Source organism: Martes martes (assembly GCF_963455335.1).
Source record: "Martes martes genome assembly, chromosome: 6".
NCBI classification, from domain to species: Eukaryota; Metazoa; Chordata; class Mammalia; order Carnivora; family Mustelidae; genus Martes; species Martes martes.
In genome coordinates, this window is record NC_137893.1 from 48,996,570 (window position 1) to 49,022,659 (window position 26,090).

The 26,090-nt window shown below is 42.5% G+C and overlaps 1 protein-coding gene across 1 annotated transcript in view; it reads right to left on the reverse strand.

Moving 5' to 3' along the window:
• The window catches only part of SH3BGRL2 (SH3 domain binding glutamate rich protein like 2), a 60,510-nt gene extending 34,671 nt beyond the window's left edge, over positions 1-25,839 (reverse strand). Inside the window, exon 1 of the mRNA XM_080807012.1 lies at positions 25,644-25,839. Coding sequence (XP_080663138.1) covers positions 25,644-25,688 — 45 coding nt within the window. The 5' untranslated portion in view covers positions 25,689-25,839. The remainder of the gene's footprint in view (positions 1-25,643) is intronic.
• Between the last annotated feature and the right edge of the window lie 251 nt (positions 25,840-26,090).

Genomic DNA, 26,090 nt, shown 5'->3' on the forward strand with positions numbered 1-26,090 from the left:
CTGACCACAGCAAGCCTGGCCTTGAGGTCTGTGCAGAGCCCTGGTTCATGTGGCCCTTTGCTCATGATGGTTGGAACACTATAATAATGATGCCAAGGGCAACGGCCTGATCCTCATATGGGGCCACATAACTCTGAGTCATGTTCTAGTCATGGCCAGTCAGAAAGAGAAGGATCACCCCAGACAAGTTCCTTATTCCCTCGAAGCCTCAGTGTCTCCACCTGTGAGAATCTATAGATCATAATTCAGCTCAGAGGGCAGCGATGAAAATTAAATGACATAATGCTCCCAGAGTTGTACCTGGCCCAATGAAAGAACTCAATACAACGTTTACTATTATTATAATTTTGATTTTATTGTATTTTTTAAAATATTTTATTTATTTATTTGACAGAGAGAGAGAGAGAGAGAGAGAGAGCGCACGCACGAGAGCACAGGCATAAGCAGGGGGAGTGGCAGGCAAGAAAGAGGGAGAAACAGGCTCCCCACTGAGCAGGGAGCCCAATGTGGGGCTCGATCCCAGGACCCCAGAAACATGATCTGAGCTGAAGGCAGATGCTTAACCGACTAAGCCACCGAGGAACCTCCTTATAATTTTTATTCTAAGGCCACTAACCTCATCCTCTGTTCTTTTCTTTAGCAAGCGTGTTCTGCTGGTCACTGGGGATACCTGGACCCGGTACAATTCCAGTCACCCGGCTTCTCTTTCTCCATTCACTCCTTGATTCACTCATTTGTTCATTCCACCAGGACATTCTGAAGGTCTCGCAGGTGTCAGGCACTGTACCCAGCGGAGGGGTAAACACTTGCCTCTGCCTTACTTCAGCTCACTTCCCAAGTGAGCAGTGAGTTACAGGGAGCCAATATTCAAGCACCGACAGCGCCCGGACTTTACTACTTGACTTAAATGTAGGATCCACTCTTTTTGGGACTATACATTTTAGTAAGACTGAGTTCCCCTTAATTTATTTTTTTATTTTAAAGATTTTTCATTTATTTATTTGACAGACAGAGATCACAAGTAGGCAGAGAGGCAGGCAGAGAGAGGGAGAAGCAGGCTCTCTGCTGAGCAGAGAGCCCGATGTGGGGCTCGATTCCAGGACCCTGGGATCATGACCTGAGCCGAAGGCAGAGGCCTTAACCCACTGAGCCACCCAGGAGCCCCAGAGTTTCCCTTTAAATACTACCATAACCCTTTCTCACTAGCAGCACATGTTCCCTGAGGGGTTACTCTGCACCCAGGCTCGTGCTCCCACACATGCTCCCATCCTCCCGGGGCATTCGGCTGAAGCAGCTGGAGAGCGAGCAGAGCCGACCCCTGAACGGGGGCTTGTCCAGAGCAGAATGGGGTTGGGAAAACAGACACTAGTCCTTGCTGTGTGTTCACAAGAATAACCTTTCGACTCTCCCATCTCTGCCGCATACAGGAACTGAGAAAAGGAATGCAAAAGTTAAAACTAGAAAGTGGAACAGAGACAACAAGAGATTTCAGTCAAGGGAAAGAGTGAATTAACAAATGTCCCCATGCTATGCCCTCGGACTTAACGTCACTACTGGTGTATTTATTTTATTTATTTTTTTTGGTGTATTTATTTTAACACTGAGAGCCAATGTCGATTTAAACACCTTTGTTATTGTGAGTCACAGTTGTCTCTCTTTTGGAAATACAGATTAAGACCAAGACGGTTTATATGTAATTAGGTCCAGTCAGTTCATTTAGCTCCCTAACTGAAACTCGGGCAGGTGTCTGAGTTTATGATCTATTGCTCTTGAGCTTAAAGAAATAATTCAGAACCAGTCAGAGAGAGGGTGCTACTGCCCCACCACTGGCCCAACAATTCTTCCCATGAACTCAGATCTAAACACCATTAATGAAAATGCTACCTGTATGTACTTCCTGACTGGGAACAAATATTTTCAGAGCAGCTTAGTCAACTCCTTTCACATTCCAGATCATAGGTTAGTGAGACATTATTTGTTTCTAATTCTTGGCATAATTTTAAAAGATAACTAAGTAGGACAGGACCAGAACTGAATTAAAATTAAAAAGATGGAGGAATCTCTAAAATCTGCCCCCTCAAGCTTAGTAACTTTATTTTTCAAAACCACACTTAGATGTTTGATCCCACAGGACTCCTTGTTCATGTGAAAACCTAAGGCCAGCGTCTCTCCCGGCAGCCCCCTCTCTCCCAACTGCTCCATCAGGGGTTCCAACAGCCAGATCTTCCTTCAGTTTCCTAGTAACCATGAGGTCATCTCCTCCTTTCTTTCCTTCAGCTGCCAAGTCCTGAAACTGCTACCCCTCCTCTCTTGTCCATTTTTCCCCATTTCTAAAGTCCCTATTGTGCTGCTGGCCACACCTCTCAGAAATTTACTATCCTACCCACTCCCTTCTAAAGGCAGACAAGAATGTTCTTCTCAAGCACACATCACTATCTTTTCAGAATTTTAGAACTCCTCATTGACTCTTCATAACATCATAGAAAGACAGCTACATGGTCTCACGTTCTTAGATTTCCGGAATTGTAGAATCCTGATGTACACTGTCACACACATCGCCATCCAGCCAGAGCACCTCAGCTCACACCCTAGGCCTGTTGAGAACTGAATGAGGCTTAAAATCTCATCCCTCCTCTCAACAGAACACCCCACCATCTTTTTTCTCTAAATTATGCAAATTTACCTTGTTTGGCTAGACTTTTACATACACCGGAGTCCAAACACCTTGGTTACATCTTTATTTACTACGTTCTCTGACATTTTACATTTTTTGTAGAGCTTACACAGTATTAGTACATATTAATGTCACTTAGGGTTCTAGATGTGTGTGGCACATATCCCAAGAGAATTTTCCAGATAGTATATACTCACATTGTTGTCTCTGGAGTTTGTCAGAAAGTACAGATTCTAGGAAGAGGAATGAGTGCTTAAGATTTACTCACACATGGGGGGGGCACTTGTGATGTGGGAAACTGAAGCAGAAAAAATTATTAAATTTCCTTACCCACTGACAAACCCTTAAAACAGGCAGAGTGACATTCCTCTAGGGACTCAATTACCTCCACCTGGAGGCTTTGCTAAGGGCAAAGGGCAATCCTAGCCTGACTGACCCCTACCCCCAACCAGGATCCTTAAGTCTATTTTAACAATTCCTTTGGAAACTCTATCACTAAACCCTCCAAGATACAGGTTGACAATTATTCCCAAACATATGGCCCACTGATACACATCTCAAGAAAAGGTCTCAAGAAAAGGTCTTATTACTGGTAATGAATAACCTTTTTCCCAACAACAGATAGCCCCTTAAGGTCCTGGAAACCTTGCTTCCAAAATTCCTTAGAGACTTAAGCCATCCCTAACCCCCTCCGCAGCTTGCAAGTATACAATGGACCATGCCTCACAGCCCCGGGGCAGCAGCTCTTTCTGCCCCTGGGTCCTGTCCCCTGTGCTTTAATAAACCACCATTTTGCACCAAAGACGTCTCAAGAATTCTTTCTTGGTCATCGGCTCCGGACCTCACTTATTTTATTTTTTTAAGATTTTATTTACTTATTTGACAGACAGAGATCACAAGTAGGCAGCGAGGCAGGCAGAGAGAGAGAGGTAGGGAAGCAGGCTCCCTGCTGAGCAGAGAACCCGATGCGGGACTCGATCCCAGGACGCTGGGATCATGACCTGAGCCGAAGGCAGCGGCTTTAACCCACTGAGCCACCCAGGCGCCCCCGAACCTCACTTATATTCTAAGACTTCATCACTTGGGTGTCTTAGTAGGTTAAGTGTCTGCCCTGCTCAGGTAATGGTCCCAGAATCCTGAGGTTCAGCCGCATATGGTATTCCCTGCTCAGCAGGGAGTCTGCTTCTCCCTCCCGCTACCCCTCACCCCCTTGTGCCTGTGCACATGCAGTCTTTCTCCCTCTCTAATAAATAAAATCTTTTTAAAAAAATTTTAGTCACATATAAGAAAACCAGAAAATTCAGAAGATCTTCGAAATGGTACTACCACCCACTTACTTGCCCAACCCAGAAACCTGGGCTTCATCTTTTTGACTCTCCCAGATGGTACAATTAATCAAGTCATGGCCTTTCTGCTTTTCAAATTTTTCTTGAACCCACCCATGTTTCTCCATTTTCACTCCCATTAGCCTTTGCCAAGCCATCGTCTCTCGTATACAGTTTTCCTGTGTCTTCTTCTAACCAGATTCCCCCAAATTGCTTTTCACTGAGCAGCTAAAATATTTTTATTAAAGCATAAACCTAATGGCTTCACGTCTGTTTAAAAACCTCTCTTCAAAAAAAAACAAAAACAAAAACAAAAACCTCTCAGCAACTTCCCATTATCCTTGAGATGAAAGAAAAAAAAATCCTTGCCCAGCCTCCTGCCCCTCCCCCACTCACCCTGAAGCAATGGCTCTCCACCCACAGTACATCCAGATCACCTAGAGGGCTAATCAAAACAGACTGTAGAAAGGAGATCAACCTCAAAACTTCTCACTCAGTAAGGCTTGGGTAGGGCTCAAGAATTTGCATTATATATCCATAGAATTGAGCATTATCCGGCCATAAATATAAATGAAGTACTGACAGAGGCCACAACATGGCCCAACCTTGAAAACAAGCTCAGTGAAAGAAGCTAGTCATAAAGGAGCATAAACTACCTGATTCCCTTTATATAAAATGTCTAAAATGGGCCATTCTATAGACGGAAAGTACAAGTGGGTGCCTACTGCTGGAGTGAGGTGGATGGGAGGCACGGGGGAAGGGCTAAGGTGTGTGGGATTGGCATTTGAGGTCCCAACTTCCTCAGGCCAACTCCCACCTCTCCTTTGCCTACATTTACTTCCTCCCCATAGTGACCAAACCTGTTTCCCTCACCAGGAATGTCCTCTCGCCTTCTCAACATTTAAGTCCTAAACAAACAAACAAAAAACTCAACAACAACACAAAACATTTAAGTCCTACTCTTCCTACGAGGCCCAGCTTAGAGCCTACCACTCACAGTCCCATCCCACGTCCGGAATATCTTCCACTTCCTCTGAACTTGCAAAGAACATGCTACTCAAATTCCTTTCGTTTCTAAGAGTTAGTGGATTTTGCCTAGTCAAGTAGACAAGAATTTTAGACATAATTTTAAATTCTGGAGGGCAGGGAACATATGCTACACCTCTTTGACGTTAAAGGACCTTGCATACTATGTCAGCAAACGATGAAGTTGCAGAAACAATGATGTGAAATTGCCGATGCCTGGACCATGATCCTGGAATCAGTCATTTGTCCTACAATCATTCAATGGCCTGTCAATCTAGTCTTTTGCAAAATGGTAAAACTGGCCACAGAGAAGTCAGTTAAGTAACTAACCCAAAATAATTCACTATGTAAGTAGCACAAGTCAGGGCTAGAACCCGGATTTCCCAAAGAGCAGCTCACCACCCACTTCTCCATTCTGCTAAATGACTGACATTTAGGATTTGAGACACCAAGAACCCTTGTCCCATTATATCAACCTGAGTGAAATTACAAGGCTTTAAGCTCCACATATTATTTCCAGCAATTAGTTTTAAGGTATTAGCAAGGAAACAGCTAAAATTCAAGAATTAAGCATACCAAGAAACACAATACAATCATGAACCGGAGCTACAAAAATAAAAGAGAGGGGGAAAAAAAACCCACAAACACTTCAGATATCGAAATTATCGGATATAAATTACTAAATAAGTATCTTTAGTAAGTCCAATAAAAGAAAAGTTAGTGGCAGATGGGAGTCTCAGCCAACTAACGCTTTCCAAAGCTTCTAGAGAGGACATGAGTCAGCCTCCATAACCACACATCGATGCTGTCCAAAGTCCAAATAAGACTCCATATTATAAGGTCACCAACACCAGGACAAAACCACAAGGGGGACAGACCTTTTCCACTCACAGAAAATGCAAAGGGACCATATGTACTCTCCTTCCTTTCCTTCAGGTACAGGTGTAAGCACTGCCTGATTATCACAACAGCTACTTTGGGCCAAAGACACTGAAGTCTTTACAAATCCCAAAAGGAAAGGACACCCACAATCTGACACACAAGGTTTAAAATGCATACATTAAATTAAAGTTTCAAAGGGGCACTTAACCAGTTCAAAATCATGGCTCAAGGGCAAGTAACTAGAAAAGGTTTCTAACTGGAGATAAACAGGCAACTGAAAGACAAAAAGTACAGAAGCTAAATGACATTAACACCCCCTTCTGAAAGTTGCTCCCATCTCAAAAATATCCACTGGACCGCCTCTCCTGACTTCCAGGTCCATTCTGCTCTATCTGGAGACTTTCATTCATGCATTGCGAAAAAATTTGAGAATAAGGTCCAAGATGTGTCAGACTCCCTGCAAGATCTCACAAACCAGTCTGCCTTCACGCTCCATCTGAACCATGCCTAGTCCACCTACCTCCCCACCACGCACACTAACTTCAGTCTGGTCACAGCCTTGGTGCTTCTTCAAGCATCAGTGGTAAAGAATCAGTTTGCTGTTGTTCTCATGTTAATGTTCCAATCTGTCACAGACTGATACTTGCAGAAAATAAATTTCTAGAGAAACAAAGTAACAAAGACATAGAAAGAGAAGGCTAGGGGTGCCTGGCTGCCTCACTCAGTAGAATGTGGGACTCTTGATCTAGGGGTCATGAGTTCAAGCCCCACACTGGGTGTAGAGTTTACTTTTAAAAAAAGAAAAAAGAGAGAGAAGCCTAAAGTTTTTATTACTATAGCATTAAAAAAACCCAAACTCATAAATTACTGTGTAAACTTACTATAAAAGTTCCTAAATGTTTACCTTCAATTGCAGTGCTAATATCAGCAACAAAGTTTGGTCCATAAGTCATACTCTGAGCAGCTCTACTCCAAGACTGGCATTTGTAGAAACTGACTGGGTCTTTATGTAAATGCTTCCTCCATTCTCATACTATCCACACTTCCTATACAAGTTCTATTTATTCTTCACAGCCTAGCCCCAAATCCACACTGTGCTTCACTATGTCTACCCAGTGGTTCTCAATGGGGAATAACTTTGTCTCCCATCAGGGACATTCGTTAATGTCTATAGACACTTTTGGTTCTCACAACCGGGTGGTACTACTGGCATTTAGTGGCCAGTGGCCAGAGATGCTGTGAAACATCCTACAACGCACAGAAAGCTGTCCACAACAGTCAACAGTACCAAGGCTGAGCAAGCCTGACTAGCACCAACCACTGCCTTCCCAGATCATCTCCTTCATCAGAGTCCCAAAGAATGACACACAGCCTGGCACGGTTTCATAACAGTTGCATGTATCTGCGATGTTCCCCAACTCAACCATAATTCCTCGGAAGGCTGAAGACCATGAGAGAGCATCACATCTGCATCCCCAGTGGGATTCGGTAGGGTCTTTTCGGAGGAGCTGCTCATCACAGACCTGTCAGTTAATCTGTCTCCTTCCCCACCTGCTTGATGCAATGTAAACAGCTCTAACTAATTTCACCACCAACACAAGTATTAAAATACTTTTCGTCTGCATTTAAAAAAAAACTTATTTGCATTAAAAACAACAACAAAAGAACAAGAGCACCTGATTGCTTCAGCCAATACACATGCAACTCTTGATCTCAGGGTCATGAGTTCAAGCCCCACATTGGGCATAGGGCTTACTTTAAAAACTAATTAACTAATTAATTAATTTAATTTAAAAAACAACTTGTATTACTTAGCAATGTGAGGCCATAATAAAACATTAGCAAATGGAATGAAAGATGTGGTTGGTTTGATTTTATTGTTTTTACATTTTTTGTCAAGACTACATGTTTACTTCCTTAAAGAAAAAAGTCGGTCAAGTATAAAATATGAATTTAGGATGCCACGATTTTACAAGACTATAAATGAAAGTTTTACACAGTGGCTCATACACGTGCCGCCTGTTAATGAGATTATACTTTGCAGAAAAGCTGGTCTAGCAAAACTTGCTGTAATAGTCAAAATCCTCCGCAGTAAGGAGGAAATCCTGCTGAGGACAGTATTTTCTACAGGCAAGAATTACTGGCCTTCATCCAAAGGCCATGCCTTTATCAATGGCTGGAGATGCTACTCTGTACATAGTGTGTTTTTGAATATGTTGTTCCCATTTCTGCATCAGTTAATCCTCAATTGTGTGGAAAGTGATCCTAAGAGATGATCTGGAAACTACTTCTACTTACATTTGAAGAGTAATTTGAGGGACACCAGATCATTTTCACAATTACATTTTATGAGGCATCATATAATTAGTTCTCATTTCCTTTGTAGGCACAAACTGATACCTCTAAGAGAAAGTCTGGATGCTCTTTTATTTTTTTTTTAAGATTTTATTTATTTATTTATTTATTTATCTGTCAGAGAGAAAGAGAGAGAGAGCACAAGTAGAGGGAGCGGCAGGCAGAGGGAAAGCAGACTACCTGCAAGGAGCCTGATGTGGGGACTCAATCCCAGAGCCTGGGGGTCATGACCTGAACCGAAGGCAAACACATAACCGACTGAGCCACCCAGGTGCCCCTGAAAGTCTGGATGCCCTTACCAGCATTCTATGAACCCATTCTGTCTTGGACTGGCCACATCATCAGCTTAATCTTCCGACCTTGGGCTTCTGAGCAAAGCTACGTGCCTTGTCTGCTAAAAACTCTCAGCCAGCTTCAGGTAGACACTTGGTTCTGTTTGGGTCTCACACAACTGCCAGATAAAATGCAGTCTTGAGGAATACCTCCAACTTCTGGTGCTTCCACCTCAAATCTCTCTGTATCTTCAGCCATATAATTCTCCATTCCATCTTGACTCAAGAGAGTTAAGTGGAGAAATTTACAAAGGAGAGAGAGAGAGAGTGAATACACTGGGAGCCAGCACAAAGAAAAATTAAAGTCTCTTTAAAAGGTCAAGGAGTCATTGTTTACTCACAGGTTTTTATGAGACCTTGTGGAGACCTTGCAATGTGTTAGGCTGTCCTAGGAACTATAGGAACACAGGTGACAAAACAAGGCCTCTGATTTGATGCAGTGCATAGTCTAATGGGGGGGGGGGTGGAGACAGGGCTTGCCAACCATGAACTTCCATATGAAACTGGCAGTCACAGAGGGGTGCCTATAGGGCTGGGCAGGACTCTGGGGAAGTGTGGGAGGAGGGGGGCACTATGAAGCTCAGGGACGTGTAAGCGAAGAACAAAAGCACAGTGCCAGAAATATAAAAAGAAGGAATACAATAAATCAAACAGCTCTGAGGATAATGGGGGAAAGGAGCCTACAGGTAGGTATTATACCTAAAGGTAGAGAGAAAGAAGATGGAAGGCAAAAGGAGTTGTAACAAGGGGGACAGAGGTAGGAGCAAGTAAGTTACCTTCTCCTGGAACTGGAGATTGTGGTTTTCTGTATAACTGAAGCTCATCCCTTCAAACACAAATTTATTTTTACTTCATTTTAAACTAATTTTAGTTCAGAAATCTTTCTAAAATGCACTCCATGTGTTCTTGCATTGTTCAGCAGAGCACGTCAGAGCAAAACATGCCCAACCTGATTCAATCTGTTCTGGATGAAGAATCATCATTACAATCCATTTTTGTACTTTGATGGGGTGCACTGGCATTCTCAGAATCACTTATGTGTAAAAGTCTGCTGTTTTACCCTAGACCAACTACAGCCTGAAACTGTGCTTCTGAAAGCTGGTACTTCTCAGAGCTCCCCTTTGCCCTCAGTGGAGCAGGAGACTGCTGTGGCTGGTTTCAATCAGCTGTCTGAGGTGAGGCTCTGAAGGACAGCCCCCCGCCCAGTCCCCCAGTATGTGGAATAGCCAACTGCCCCTCAGAGGCCCCTCTGCTTCCTTCCAGGTCTCCAGCGTCATTCCACACGGGCGCTCTAGAATTCTTATATCTGCGCAAGAGAAGTAATAGTATAATACAATCACCTCTCATAAGATGGATTCTTCATGTCACTTATTTAAGAGGCAGGAAAATACAGGTATCGCCGCTTTTTCAAAGTTCACAGTATGCCACTTCACTTTTATATAAAAGGCCTACATTAGTACCTATTTTCACTAACTGAGAAAAATCTAAAGAGGATTTTCACCTTGATGTAAAAGGCAAAAAGCAAAAATAGCATTCAGCATTTGTTTGGCAGCAAGCCTTTATAGACGCAGAGCGCTCCCCAGCAGCGGGAGTGGCACCCCCAAGCTCCTTCCCCGGAACTACACACAGCAGCTCAGCATCAAGCCTCCGTAGCTTTGAACCCTGTCTCTGAGCATCTGTGCTTTATCTCTATTTATTGTATGCATCTGTTAGCAAGATGTGTCTTCAGGTATCAAAAAAGCCTAAGAGAGGTTATCTTCTTGGGTTTGGGAACACTCAACATTGTTTTCATATAAATGAACAGTAATTGCTTCTTTGCTTGATGGCATTTTGGCTTATGAAAAGTTTCATAGGAATGTTCTACTTCTGGGTAGCAGGGGAAACCTGTAAATCATGTCCCTAGCAGCCTTTTATGTTTTCCAGGGCAGACTTCCGTGTATGTGCTCCATGCCGGTCCCACTCTGGCATGGTCCTGAACTCTTGAGAAGCTCAATATTTGTGATGTGGAAGCTGTAGAAACAATATCTCTTTTTCATTCATTCAGCAAATGCTACATGCCAAGTTCTTTAAAGGAAATGTGGAGGTATAGAAAGATGAATGCAACAGCTGTGACCTCAAAGAACTTAGACCTTGTAGTTCAAACAACCTGGGTACAAAATAATTAAAACTAAGGGTGGAACGTGTGGAGGCCCCAGGATAGCAGTTCCATTGGGTGCACCATGTTGGCCTGGAGAAGCAGAGTCCTCCCAGTTTGGAGGGAGGAGGAGAAAGGGAGGGCCGTGGGGAAGACTTCACTGGGAAATGGTACAGGCTTCAAAGAAAGGAGGGGAATCTGGTCACAATGCAGGGTGAGCACAGGCAGAGGGGATGTTAGGAGAAAAGGCATAGAAGGCAGAAGGTAAAAAAAGCCTGGTGTATTTATATAGTAGTCAAAGGAACAGAAAGAGAAAATGCTGCAAAGGTAGGTCAGATTCAGATCACAGAGGGCCCCAAATGCCAGGCCAAAAAGTTAAGCCTTGAAGCTGTAAGCGTTGGGAGCCAATGAAGTTCTTCTAAGCTCTCTGAACCCAACACACAGACTTAATCTTGTTAAAAGGATGAAGCCTTTTTCTCCCCTTTAATGGAAAAGGAATTTAAAAAGTCAATTATTAATCATCTCCTCCCTGTTAATTATCTCTTAAAAACCAAGCTCGCTATTAAAACAGCCCCATGGAACTAACTAGAGAGCCTCCATTTGTCTAGCTCTCACACTATGGGAACTACATATCCGTAGAAAAGGAGTCATCTAGTCTAAAACAAAGGACAGCACAGACATACAAAGCAAATTCATTCTTTTGATGAAAAATAACAGGGAAGGTGACATTTATTTCAGGCCACAAGCTCATATAAAATATTTTGGGGAAAAAAATAAACTCTTTTCCACTGGCCACTTGTATTTTAGTGAAATTTTCTAGAACAGCCACCTTCCCAAGAGGATGCTATTTTTCCATCAGCTCTGATATGACTTTCTTTGTCCTCATCCAAATAAACACATCTGCCCTTGAGACTTACCTACGAGATAGGTCATTTTAGCATTACATTCCATGGGACTCTGTATTACCCTCTGTTTTTCATGTTTACCTTTTCTCCTCAGAATAGGAGTTGTGTGGGAGGGGAAAGGATCATGCCATGTACCCATTCTGCATCCTGAATATGGCTAAACACTGTGAAATAAAAAGTATTCATAAACATAGGAAAACAGATTAACCCGATCAATTTCTAAAATAGATATCCCTAAAGACCCAATTCTGCGTTAATCATATTGGTTCATATGTAGACTAGAAGAAAAAACTTAAAAACTCAAAGCTAGAAGAGCTCTTCAAAGGATGGCTCTCAACCGGTTCTTAAAAAGCATCAACATTATTAGTCGTTAGAGAGATGCACATCAAAGCCACACGGAAATACCACCTCATACCTACTAAAATGCCTAGAAATGAGAAGACAGACAATAACAAGTGTTGGTGGGGATGTGGAGGAACTGGAACCCTCAAACCTTGCCAACAGGAATATAAAATGGAACAACCACTCAGGAAGACAGCTTGGCAATTCTTTACAAAGTCAGACACAGAGTTACCATATGAACCACCAATTCTTCTCCTGATCTAAATCCCAGGGAACTGAAAACATGATCACACTAATGTTCACAGTAGCATTATTCATAATAGACCCAAAGTCGGCACAATCCAAAAGTCCATCAACTGATGAATGAACAAAATGTGGTATATTGATGCAATGGAATATTATTCAAGCATAAAAAGAAATGAAGTACTGATACATACAATAACATACACGGACTCTGAAAACATTATGCTAAATAAAAGAAGCCAGAAACAAAAAGCTACATATTGTGGGATTCCATTTACATGAAAAGTCCAGAACAGGCAAATCCATACAGAAAGGAGATCAATGTTTGCCAGGGACTGGGGGCAGGACGGAATGGAGGGTGACTGCTAATGGACATAAGCTTTTTGAAGTGAGGGAAGGTTCTGGAATTAGATCATGGCGATAACATAGGAAGTATATTAAAACCCACTGAAAGGTACAACCGGAAAGGATGAATTTTATGGTATGTGAATTATATCTCAATTAAAAACAACAATAATAGCCTGAGGAGAAACGTGGAGCCCAGAAAGCTTAGTTTCTTGTCTAAAAACAGAAAGCTGATTAAATGGCAGCAAAAAGGGTGGGGGGAGAGCACCTGGCTGGCTCAGTCAGTAGAGCATGTGACCCTTCATCTCTGGGTTATGAGTTCAAAACCCATGTCAGGCACAGAATTAACAAAAAAGAAAAACAATGTCATCACCAGAACCAGACTCAGTCTCCCAACTCCCAATGCAATATTCTAGGTCCACAATGCACTGGCAAGGGCAGTCAGTGCAGACGAACTAGTAATTTTACAGCTCACACATCATCAGAAGGGAAAGATGAATCAAATGATCTCTTTAGTTCCTTCCGGTTTTAAAGCAATCTTTGTGAGCATTTCCTCTCTGCTACTATAGATTAGAGCAGGGGTTCCCAACCAGGTGCGATTTTGTCCCCTAAGAGACATCTGGGAATATCTGGAGACATTTTTCATTGCCACAGCTGCGGGCAGGGCGTACTACAAACACCCAGTGAGTAGAGACCAGGTATGGTGCTCAGCGTCTGCAATGCACAGGACAACCCCACAATAAAGATTTACCCACACCAAAATGACAACAGTGATGCTGCTGATGCAACCTCACTTAGGGTATGATCAAGTTCATTTTTAAGGTTTTCCAGGAAGTTCTGTCCTGGAGTATAATGACTCCAAGCAGCAGGTCAGAGATCAGAGTGACTGAGAGGCCAGCACCAAGCAGACAGGAAATAGACACTTTTTACTTCCCATAATAATTAGTTTCCACAGAATCATTCATATACCCGTAGGAGTCAGATAGTTAACATAAAGTAATGGAGCCAAAAATCACCGAATAACTATTTAGGACTACTATTTCCATCTTTCCACAAAGAAACTTTCACTGGCTTCCATTCTTCATGAAACACATAGAACCCTCTCAATATAATCTTGTAGTTTCCCACTTTTGATAAACATACATGCGAAGAAATACTTCATACTATAGGAAAAAGAACGGCACAAGCTCAGTAACAAGAAGCTCAGTTGGGAAGACAGCAGGAATGGTAGGGGGTATGGAGACCCCCAAGAGCGCATGCCCCGATGAAGGGACCACCACTAATCAACTCTGATGCAGCCAGGCCATGATGGAGTAAGGCACTGGGGTCAAAGAGATCTACAGATGTCTCAAGAAGAGGAGGAATTCTACATTGTATGTGTGTGAAAAAAACATTCCCCAGGATTTAAAATCTTTGCTCAAAAACATTTTAAAACACTGTGTTAACTCAAAAGAGAAGGGGTTCTAGCCTCTGCAACTAGACTATGACCTCTAGCCTACATGGACCCTAGTAAACACAGATGTGTTCCATTTAACCCGGGACCTATTCTCTGGCTAGAACAATAATTTTTTTTTCCTTAATTAAATCTGAATAGCTTATTTAGAGTTGAAAATTCACAAAGAACAGAGAATTAGTATAGACTTAAATATAAATGAAATTCATAATATTATTAATGGCTGCCTTGTCATTAAGTTCCAACAACTTTACAAATGGGGATACTGAGATCCAGAGAAGTTCAAAGACTTGCTATGCCATCTTGCCACTGAAAACACCAGAGCCATAATTTGAACCCAGGTCATTATACTCCTAAAGCTCACCTTCTTTCCATTTATCATCTTATTTATATCACATAAATGTCTTCTACAAAGGATAGCTACAAGGCTCTCTCAGTAAATTACATGTAAAGAATCTGATCTTAGAGATAGAGATGGCTGACAATATGGAAAGCACAAAAATTACAATTATTAAACAGGGCAGATGAGGTGAATGAATGTTCTCCTACTTATACGGACCCCTCCTGCCTTCCTGTGCACGTTGACTGCATCTTTCCCTCTACACACAGTGGAAGTCTGCACTCCTACAGGCCCTCCGTCCCTCTCCTACAACCACTAACAGCCCTGCCTCTGGCCTCCCACTTTCTACACACTCTTGCACTGAACTCCCACGGTAGGCTGCAATATAACTGATAAACTCTTTCCACCCAAAAGGACACATTATTTACAGGGTAGAAAACAGGGAACGATGAGCCTGTGGAGAAAATGTCTCCCAAGAACAGAGGATCCCGGATGGAAAGAATGAGAGCATACACTTCCACTACCACCACCATTTGCCCCAGCAGATCTTATGCTGACCAAAAGATCCCAAGGGATTAAATATCTGTCGTGGACCTCATCCCGGCCAACCTTTCCTTCTCCTATATTACCCCATGAATTTCCCATCCCATCCTGCTCCCTCCAGCTCAACACATCAACTCAGTTCTACTCTATCACCAAACCAAGACAACTGCACTTGAGGTAAATCATACATTTGGTTTCAGGACATCCAACAAAACATTCAACAGTGTCTTCAAAGACCATCTCAGTTTTTCTCTAACCTCTGACTCCGTCTTCTGGGACATGGCCATTGGGAAAATGGATGACGCAGATGTAGTGTCTGTACCTTCTGGATTCTATGACAAGGCAAGTTATTTGAAATTTCTGAGTTTCATTTTCCTATTCTACTAGAGAGAGTAAAGGAGGGTGGGAATGAATGTGAATGGCTACCAAGCCAAGTTCCTTTGAGGAATACAAAAAACAAACATAAAGCCTTGAGTATGTCCCACACACGGTGTGAATGAGAGTTGCTGTTTCCATTACTATCATAATCTTTATGAAATATTAGCTTTCCATTTCAACCCGTATTTCTTATATCTCTTACCAGTCTCTGCAGGAGCAAAGTCATTGCTTTCACATGTCAAGGACACTGCAGCTACAGTTACCTGCTCAACAGCTGAGTGGGGACCCCTGGAACTGCTCCTCTCTCCTTCACTTGAGCTCACACCCTGTTATCCAAGCCTGTTTCTGAGTCTGCAAGACCCAGCTTCTCACTGGCCTCTGTGCTGGGGCTTTTCTTGTGAGTAACGTGAGATAAAAGTACTGGACACAAAATCTTAAGACAGGGAGGAGTTCAAATCTGGAGTCATTGAATTGAATGATCCTAGGCATGTTACTCAATCACCCTGTACCTCAATATTCTCATCTGAAAAATGGATATAATAGTTTGTAGAGGCATCCTTATGATTAAATAACTTATAGGAAAAACCCGACCACATTCTGGGCCCAGCAAAACACTAACTGTTCACCTGACCTTCCAGGGCTCTAAGGCTCAGCAAGGCTGAGCAAGGCTCAAGGTAGACAGGCTCCAGGCTCAGCAAGGTAGACAGTCATACCTGACAGTCCACCTATCCCAGTGTCTTCCTCCCCTTCTCTTTCTACCAACTTCTCCCACAAAGCCCCAATCTCTTTTGCCACCATCTGCCTGCCCAGTTGCCACCTAGGAAAGCTGCCCACAAATGTTTAGCAAGCATCAAAGTTCAGTGTTCAGCTTCACAGTCACGATAATCACTTTCTTCACTCACCTACGTTAAACACAGAGATCCTGGCCCTTCTCTACCGCCCTCCCCCTGTATCTGGGGTGAGATGTTTGCAGAGGATACTGTCCACCCATCAATTCGACTTGGTGTTTCCCATTTCTTTTCCCTTTTACTCCCAGATTCAAAATACTCTACATTCAGTTATGCAAATCTCAGAGAGTCTACGACAGGGCTGGCAAATACGTGGCATAAACCCTGGTCCTCCCTGCTCTGGAGCCAGGTCAGACATCAACAGTCAATCACACTGTTTGTTTCCCAGCTCATCCCAGCCAGAACTCTAAAACCCCTTTCCCGGCTTCACCATCCATCAGTCAAAATTGTCGTTTGGGATGAAATCTACTTGCTAAGCAGAGGAAGCCTGAAATCAAACCAGGACTCTAAATTCATGCACTAGGTACAGCAAAGAATAGTGACCAATTAATTGCACGGTAGTAAGCACTCTGTACGTAATGAATAAATATGGCTTAGGGCCTCATGCAAGACATGTTGTGTACCTACAAAAGGTTCAAAAATTAATTATAATTAATTACTTAATTAATTAGAGTTACAGAACTCTAAGTGATTTGTTTGGGGGGATGACCTCAAATTGTAATGCTCTTATTATTTATTCAAACTTCAAACTTCAGTAAAAAAAAAAAATTCTTTATCCTTAAATTTACTAAAAATTTGAAAATTATGTCAGCATGCATCCTTGGCTTAGGAAGTACTATATACTATACATAATTTTTTTGATGATTAAAAATCTTACCTGATCCAAGGTTATAATTTTTTTTTTTACTGTTATTACTACTTGCTGCTGTTGATAAGGATATAACAGAAACAATAGGTAATATGCACTGAGTTCTTACTACGTACCTGGCACTCTGCTTAATACCTCCTATGGAAGACCTATTCATTCAGTTCTCAAAGCAGTCACAAACAGAAGGTACTGTTCCCATCTCATTTTTACAAATGAAGAGTCTCAGGTTACTTGCCTAAGGCCATGTCCTTCAGCAGCAGCGGAGCTAGAATTTGCACAGCCCCTGCCTTAAATGTGAGACTATACTGCCTTCCAATGAGAGATAATCGGCGGATGGGGCAAAAGTAGGTGCTTGGCTTCAATATAAGCTAACTCCAGAATTAAATAAACTGGCAAATGTTCAACCCAAATACTTTGGCTAGTAAGTAGTTTATTTATCATAAAAGGTCAGTGCAACCCGAAACTCCTGTCAATAGGGATCCAGGCTTGTGGAAGTGGCAAATTCCCATTTAAAGAACTATCCTAATGAACGTAATTACTAAAGCAGAGAACTAGTAAGCTTCAAATCACATGGGAATGTCATGAATGAAGAAGACCATACTCGCACTCCTTTTGTAGCACCAAAAGGAAAACAAAAGAACTTAAAAGCTACGTTGGTTGTGTTGCTTTGGGTTTTCTGTTTTGTTTGGTTTTGTTTTCAGCATAGGATTGGTATGCAGTAATAGTTGCTGACTTTAACTATACTTGCATTTACCAAATACCACCGACTGACCTGTCAAGCAAGTCACTTAATTGGGTATCTCTTCTTCTCAGCCTTCTACTCCCACATCCACTAGGCCCAAGCTGACAAAATGCCAATTCCAGATCCGAGCCATCACTGGTAGGAAATAGAAAACACATCTTGAAGTACCGAAAACCCTTTGCCCTCAGTCACAGCCAGCATTTCATTTCCGGCTTCAGGAGCTCTGAAGCCACGTTGGCAGAGAGCCCACGAAGGTCCGGCAGGGAGGCAGACACACCCTGATGCACGCCACACCCCGCCCTTCCACTTTCAGGGGTCAGTTCCAGGAAACACCCTTTGGGGTTTTTCCAGGTACTGAACCAGCCCAGAAGAGTTCAATCCCTTCAGGAATAAATAAGCTGTCAGTAACAGAGGGAACCCAACCCAGGGGACTAACCACATTGTTCTAGTCTCCAGGGGCTGCACCAGCCTGAAAGGACCTGGGCTTGTTGGTAGGGGGCCGCCTACCTGCCAGCATCTAGTTCAGCTGTCAGTCCTACCACAAAGACGTCAAGAGTCCAGAAGGCACTTTCCTAGGTTGATTTCTTTTTAGAGTTCAGAAAAAAATAATCAAACGTAAAACAAATAACAACACTTTCAGTTACCATAGTTCAGTTCCTCAGTAATTAGTCAGTGCTGGCAGATAAACTCAGAAAAGCCTATTTTTAAAAGAGGACAGATAAAAGGGAGGCTGCAGGGCCTCAAACGATATTGCTGGGCTGCGGCTGCCTGTTGACTTCTAATCTCCAAACCTACCTCTCCCGCCCCAACAACCACCCCCATTCCAAGCAATACTGATCACTATTGGGCTCAACAATCACTCAACAGAAAGGCTCAATGACATGCCTTCTTTTTTTTTTTTTTTTTAAGATTTTATTTATTTGACAGAGAGTGAGAGAATCTCAACTAGACCCTGCTGAACACTCAGAGGAAATCAGTCCCACACTTAACCGGCTGAGCCATTCAGGTGCTCCTCAGTGACATGGTTTTAAACAACTAGAAAAAGGACCACCAAAAAACAATTGTATATAATCAGAGGTGGATCTTTTCCATGAAATATTAATAAGCATTTGCCATGTCCCTATTTCATAGGAAAGAAAGTTCTCTTCATTAAATTTCTAATTTGGAAAGCTGAGGTCCTTTTTCACATACTGAATTAGACAGTGTAACCAAAGCTAATCACAGAAAAAGAGAGTATATAGGAATGTAATCTAAATCAGAATAACCTGCTGCTAGCTAACTATGCAGCTACTGTAGCCCCCATTAAGGCAATTCCTACTGAAAATTTGCTGAAACCCGAAAGGGTCTCCTTTTGAAGTTAGAGTTTAGAGGGTGACTTTTAAAAAAACTGAGTTAGCAATTAAAGTAATAACTTCTTGATCCCATTTTTTAAATCTGCATTTCAAAATAAAGTATTTAAAATTTTCATGTATAATGACCATAATTCACACTAATTTTTATTTTTAAAAGTGAAACATTTTAAAGTAAAACATTAAAAATGAAACATTTAAAAAGTGAAACACTAAGAAGCTAGACTTTTTCTATTCTGTCATCTACTTCTAACTTCACTGAAAAAACAACCAACCAACCACAATTCATTTCAGAATTTTTTATAAATTAAACACAAAAGGGCACGTAGGTGGCTCAGTTGGTTAGGGTTAGGTGCCTGTCTCTGGCTCTTGTTGTGGGATAGAGCCTCATGTGGCTCCCTGCTGAGCAAGGAGTCTGCTGCTCCGTCTCCTTTCTTCCCTCCCCGGCTCATGCACAATCTCTCTCAATAAATTAAAATCTTAAATAAATAAATAAATCATGAAAAAAATCTAAAGAAGAAGTATTATTTAATTTGGTATCTCATACTGCTGCTTATTAAACTGTTTTTCTTCACTATACTTGTTTTCCTTTTGTTTTGACCAAAAAAACCTGAAAAAGACGAGATTCAAATAGTCTTAAATTCCTGCAATGTGGAAACCACATATTCCATATTATAAATACTTACCAAAATTTCATTTTCTCAAATAAACGGAAATGTTTACTAAAAGCATCCCAATACAAATGGATAAAAAGCCCCTAGTTTTGTAAGAGTCCATGCCCTTGATTATATTTTTAAGTTTAAAATATTATGGTAGAATGAGAAAATATCAAATTTGGGAAATAATAAAATGAACTAGAAAAACTGAGGTCAGGTCTTCAGTTGGGATAGTGCTAAATCTCCCTTCCTAACAACAGAACTTATACATTAACTGCAATTCCATACAATTCCATATCCAGCAGCTAACTTTGAGATTCAAAAAATGTGCCTGCAGTCTTTCCAATTAAAGGGGGAAATTCCATTAATTAGTGTTTCTATTTCAACCCTCATATTCTGTGTTGTTATGAGTTGAATTGTGCACCCCCCAAAATGTTGAAATCCTAATCCCCAGTACCTATGAATGTGACTTTATTTGGAAATAGTATCTTTGCAGATGGTCAATCAAGATGAAGTCATTAGGGTAGGCTCTTTTCAACAGGGCTGTGTCCTTATAAAAAGGAGAAATCTGTGCACTGTGATAGACACAGACCCAAGGAGAACACCACGTGAACATAAAGGTAGATGTCAAAAATGATGTATCTACATGGCAAGGAATGTCAAAGCTGTCACCAAACCATCAGAAGGTAAGAGGCACAGAACAGTCTCCCTCCCAGCCCTAAGAAGGAGGCAATCCTGCCAACACCCTGATCTAGCTTCCAGAACTGTGAGACGAATTCCAGTTAACCCCCCAATTTTGGTACTTTGTTAATGGCAGCCCTTAGGAAATTAATGCACTTGCCCTCCCTTAGGATCACATCCTTCTTCTTACACCCCCAACTTACTCTTGCTTCTCCTGGTCATTTCTTACGTGCTCTCACCTCCCTAACCTCACTCCACACCCTCACTCGTCAATGCTCTTCAGCATCGTTTCTCATCAAGGGTACCTCTGCCATTCTCATGGGGGACTGTCCAGCACACTACAGGATGTCAAGCATCCCTGGTACTCTCATTCCTCCAGGGTATCACGGTGCCCACAGAGGAGAACTGCTCTGGAACCTGCCAGCTGGAGTCTGACTCAGGCTCCCACCATCTACTGTGTCTGATCTCTTCAGGGCAGTTAAATTCAGCTTCTCCATCTGTAAAATGGGAACAAATAACCAACCACCTTGCCCAGGACTCTGAAGCTTCAGTGAGTTAAAGAGGCTAAACAGGTGCGCCTAGGTGGCTCATTAAATGCAGGCTTAGGTTATGATCTTGGTGTACTGGGGTGGAGCCCAGGCTGTGCTCAGTAGCGAGTCTGCTTGTCCAGCTCCCTTGCCCTCTACCCCTCCCCCTGGCTCATGCTTGCTGGCTCATGCTTGCTGGCTCATGCTTGCTGGCTCATGCGCATGCCTGTGCACTCTCTCAAATAAATAAAATCTTAATAAATAAATAAACAGGCTGATGACCCAGGCTTACCCTCACCAGCTTCTTCTGGAATTAGAATCACGTAGGGAATTACTGCCTATTAGTCTATTCTACATGGTCATATCCTTACTTTAGCTGCCGTGGAACTCCTTGCCAGGGCCTCCTCACACAGCGAAACTTCACTGAGTACATTCTGTGAAGCTGCAACAGCTTCACTGGTTATTACATGTTTAAAATAGTTACATCATGCCAACTAGTAAGGTATGCCTTCTACAGTTGCAAAGATCCAGACAACTTTGGGCATAGTCTCTATGAGTTCTGCCGACTACTCTCATCCCCACTTGAAAATAGAGTAGCAGCCCTGGGCAAACCTCTACGTTTTCCAACTTTGCTTCCAATTTCTTTGTATTTTTTCCTCCCAGTGATGGTCCCTCTCTAATAATCAAGGATATACCATTCATTTCACCATGCTCCATGCTAACACTGCCCAAGTTCACATCAGCCCTTCATTCTCCTTTTTAAATGGTTTGTATCCCAGGTCTTTGAGCCGTAGTGAGTTAGCACTGATTTGTTCCATAAGGCCGGCATTTAAGTCTTTCCCCAGCCCTCACATACACCTACCACCTGATAGCACCTAACACAGAGCCTGGTACTTAGCAGGTTTTCAGTGACTGATGAGTATAAGAGTCAATCAGGGGACGAATGAATGCATTGCTGAATGAACAGAGGAATGAATACGTTCAGGAGTCAGGAGGTCTGGTGTCCATTTAACCGTTCCTTAGCTCTGCAGCGACTGACATAAATGACTCCAGGGTAAGCCATTTGATCTCTATGCCCAAATTTCCTTCTCTGTGATTTTTAGGTGGTTGGATGTCACAAGAAAACCATTTTAGGTTTTCTTCCAGCTCAACTGAGCCCAGAAACTTTAACAAAGAGTGAAAGATTGTTATTTCTTTTTCTGAGACATTTTAGTCAAGGCAAGCACGGGGTAAAGATTTTTCTAAAATCACATACCAGGGATCTCTCCCTGCCAGAGAGTCCCTTGTTACCTGGGGACAAAAGGCTCCAGACAGCATACAAGCTGCAGATACTGAAGACGTCTCTGAGATGCTGAGCACTGCAGAGCTTGTCATCATGGGCTTCTTGCAGAAACTGAAAGTCTACCCCATCCTCAAATGAGGTCCACAAGGACATCGGTGGCCTGCCCTCTTCTACCCCAAACTCCTCCCTTTCCAGCCTGAACAAGGCGGGCCCTGCACTCCCTTCTGGGCTCCAAATCTAACTCAAGTCCTTTCTCTGCCATCTGCCTAAGGCTCCCACATGCATATTTTATGATTTCTGGCACACTGCCTCCTTATCTAACATCCTGCAATGTATTCCTCTGCCCCTATATTACTTCTATTTCTGATAATGTGTTCTGAAAGAGGCAAGTGTCCTTGAGGTATACTTTATTACTGGTGGTTTTGGCTTTCCTATCTTATCTCCTCACCCGGTCCTCACCTAAATTTCTTGAGGGCAGAGGCCACATCCTCTATTTCGCTCCAGTTCCCCACAAGAACAAGGACAGAGCTGCGCAAGCAGCAGATCCCTAGAAAATACTTGTTGCATGAATAAAATAATGAATGAATGAAATCACTGACGGATTTCAATTTTTCAAATTTAAAGTCATATTAATATATTTCCTGAATAAAGTTACCAGGATACCCCTTCCCGGGTATACAACCAGAATAAATAAAATTTTTAAATGGCACTTATGAAATATACTATTTTCCGAGGACTGAAATAAATGTCCTTCACTACAGTATGAACGAGAGCAACATTATCAGCTGTATAAGAAATCTACTTTTTAGGTATCCATACTATAATAATGTGGTCTGTCTTTTATTTCCTAGTAAAAGCAGACTTTACCTGGAGCTGGGGCGGATAATCCCTTGGTGTTAGTTATTCCAAATATCACTGTTATGTGTTGAAGCTGGAAAATTCAGGGAAGTCAGACAAGATATGAGGATTTTTCTCTAAATACATTGTTTAAATCTCCTGCTGATTGGGGCAGAACACCTTTTTGGAAATACCATAGACTCACTTAGCAAAGTCAATTTCTAGTTACGTTCCTTCCTTGTGGTTTAATAAACTTCAGCTAGAACCAAACTGATTTGGAAATCAAACTATTTGTTCTCCCATGCACTTGTTAGTCACAGTTGGTCACCAAATAAAATAGCACCAATGGTCAACACAACACTGCTGGAGGGAAAACATTATGGCTATGCCATCAAAGCTTAATGTAGCTTAATTCTATAAGCCCCATTAACGTCCCCAGGCCAACACTTAACCTAAACAACTTCATTATCTCTTAGAAAGCATTACTCTCACATACAACCATATACTTATCATCACCAAAAGTATCAACATTACATTATTACAGAAAAACTATGTATTAAAGTAAGAGATAATATTATAATTAGAGGGACTTACTGACTGAGGATTGAGAACTAAAAAAGTGAGGTCCATTAAAATAGACAATTACTATTTATGGACATAACAAATTATGTCTTCCAGCTCAAATCAAACCAGAACACATACTACCAAGCAGGGCAGTGAGGGAAGCTGAGACATCACAGTAAAACACCAAAGGACAAGAATAAACTCATTTTGAGGCTAATATGAATACAGTTAAAGTGGGAAAAGAAAAAAAAAATGCTGTTACAAGGATTTATCCACATTTACACAACTGATGAAATCAGAACAGGTTAAAGCTAGAATGTAATTCTGAGTTTTACATCATAACCCTTCATTCTACAGAAGAGAAACTCAGGCAGGGATGGAGCCCCTTCTCCAAACTTAGGTCTCTGAAGTCCAGATTCATGTGCAAAACGCGTAACGGTAAATTCAAAAATTAAAAAAGGTCATAGGCAGACAATAAATACTTGTTAATGGATTTGAGGAAATAGAGATCCACAACTCCAGAACTATCTTGGTATATTACCTGCTGACAGGATACGCCAAGTAATTACCTAAAGTTTTGACTTTGACTTGTCCATCATAACCTAGGCTTCTTAATACTACAGATCAGCCCTTCCATAATTAATAAAATGCTCTTACAACAATTATTGAAGCATACAAGTTGGTGGTGAAACCAAAAGCTTTGGAGCATTCCTATGAAGAAGTGCATTTGAAAAAAATCTATCCACAAAATAGTATGGGTTTCCTGACGCATGAAGTGTAGTTCAATGGAGAAATCTGTAAAGGACAGGTATGACTAAGCAACCACAAATAACCAGAAATACCAAAACTATCAGGAGTATGGGGACACCACATGCCTGCATATAAAGATAAGGTGGAGTTTCCCATCTATTGTTCCTAATGAAAAAGAGGTCTTTTTTGTACTACAGTGTTGATTTCTTTTTAAATAAAAGTCTCTTCTTTTTAAATAAAAAGTGGTTTTTAAGGATTTACAAACAATATTTTATTCCATCCTCCATTCCACCTACTTCAGAAACAAATTTGGGGACAATCTGGTTGTTGCTGGGCAGACAACTGACCAGATCAAATTTAAACAATCAATATGGCACTTTTGATGTATCTGATTATGTATTTCACCAAGGAACCCCTTAAATCTATAGTTTAACTCTTACTAAGGAAACCAAGTCTTCATAATCATGTAAAACATGTCTTCCTCTGTGGGCTATCAAGTATATTACTGAATTTTTCCTTACAGTCGGACACCTCGCTATTTTAACTTCACTCCTTAAAAAAAAAAAAAAAAAAAAAAAAAACCACGAATATCGACCAAGCAAAACAGCTTAAAATAATTAGAGAGACCACAATTTATACATCAAGATGAAATTGACCATGGCACTACAAGGGTAAAGAAACCAAACACACACATTTACATAAAGATGTAAAAATATTCATAGCATCCAAGGCAGGGGAAAAAAAAAAAAAAAAGACAAAACAAAATCCTAGCACGACAGGACAAACCCAGTCCACAGTTCTATTTGCGCAGGTATAAAACTAAAGAAATGTACTGGGTGGCGAGGAAGGGAGGGGGGAGAGCAATTACTACTTAAACTTGTTTCATTCAGGAGCTAGGTAGCTAAGCAGCCTAGATAAAAGCTGGTTATACAAAATATAACCAGGCTGAATGTCCCAAATCGGGAAGAACTAACACCAAGGGAAACGGGACCCCCGGGGTCCTCAGACTCCCCCTTCCCCAAATTCCCGAGCCACACTACTGGAGCTGGGGGCTGCCGGCGGACTCCATTTTCCCGCAGCGCTGTCTCCCTCTCAGGGCCTGTGGGTTAGCTGGGGTCCCCCACCCACCTTTGCTCCCCGCCCTTTTCATTGTTGTGCAAGTGTGATGGATCACCTGCCCGGTGCGGGTTCCCGCGTCCGGACGCGCTGCGCACCGAGACGCGCAGGGGCGAGCGGGGCGCGCCTCCCGCAGGACCCACGCCTGGTGCCCGCGACCCCCGGAGACCCAATCCCGGCCCGCTGCCAGTTCCCGCAGTGCTCACCGCCACGAAACCCGAGGAGGAGGCGATGAACACGCGGATCACCATCCTCTCGCACGCCGGGACGGGCAGTCAGCCCCCACGGGCTCGGGGCTGGCGGGGACGCGGAGGCAAAACTCGGCTAGGAGCCGCCGCCGCCGCCGCCGCCGCCGCCGGGCAGAGCGCTCGGGTGGGGGAAGATCGCAGGGACCTGACTCCCTCCCGCGGGTCAGCAGATAAAAGCCCAGAGCCTCCCGGCCGCTGGCCGAGGGAGGAGGGGGAGGGGAGGAGGAGGAGGGAACAGGCTGCGGGGCGTGATGGGAGTTGTAGTTTCGTTCTCTGCCTGGAGTGCCTAGTGGACTGAACTCTTTCCAGCTCCTCCTTACTGCGTGACAATCGCTTACACGCGCAGGTGGTTGGAGGGGAGAGGCTAGGCAGACGCTGTGACAAGGGGTAGCGAGGATCCCGGAG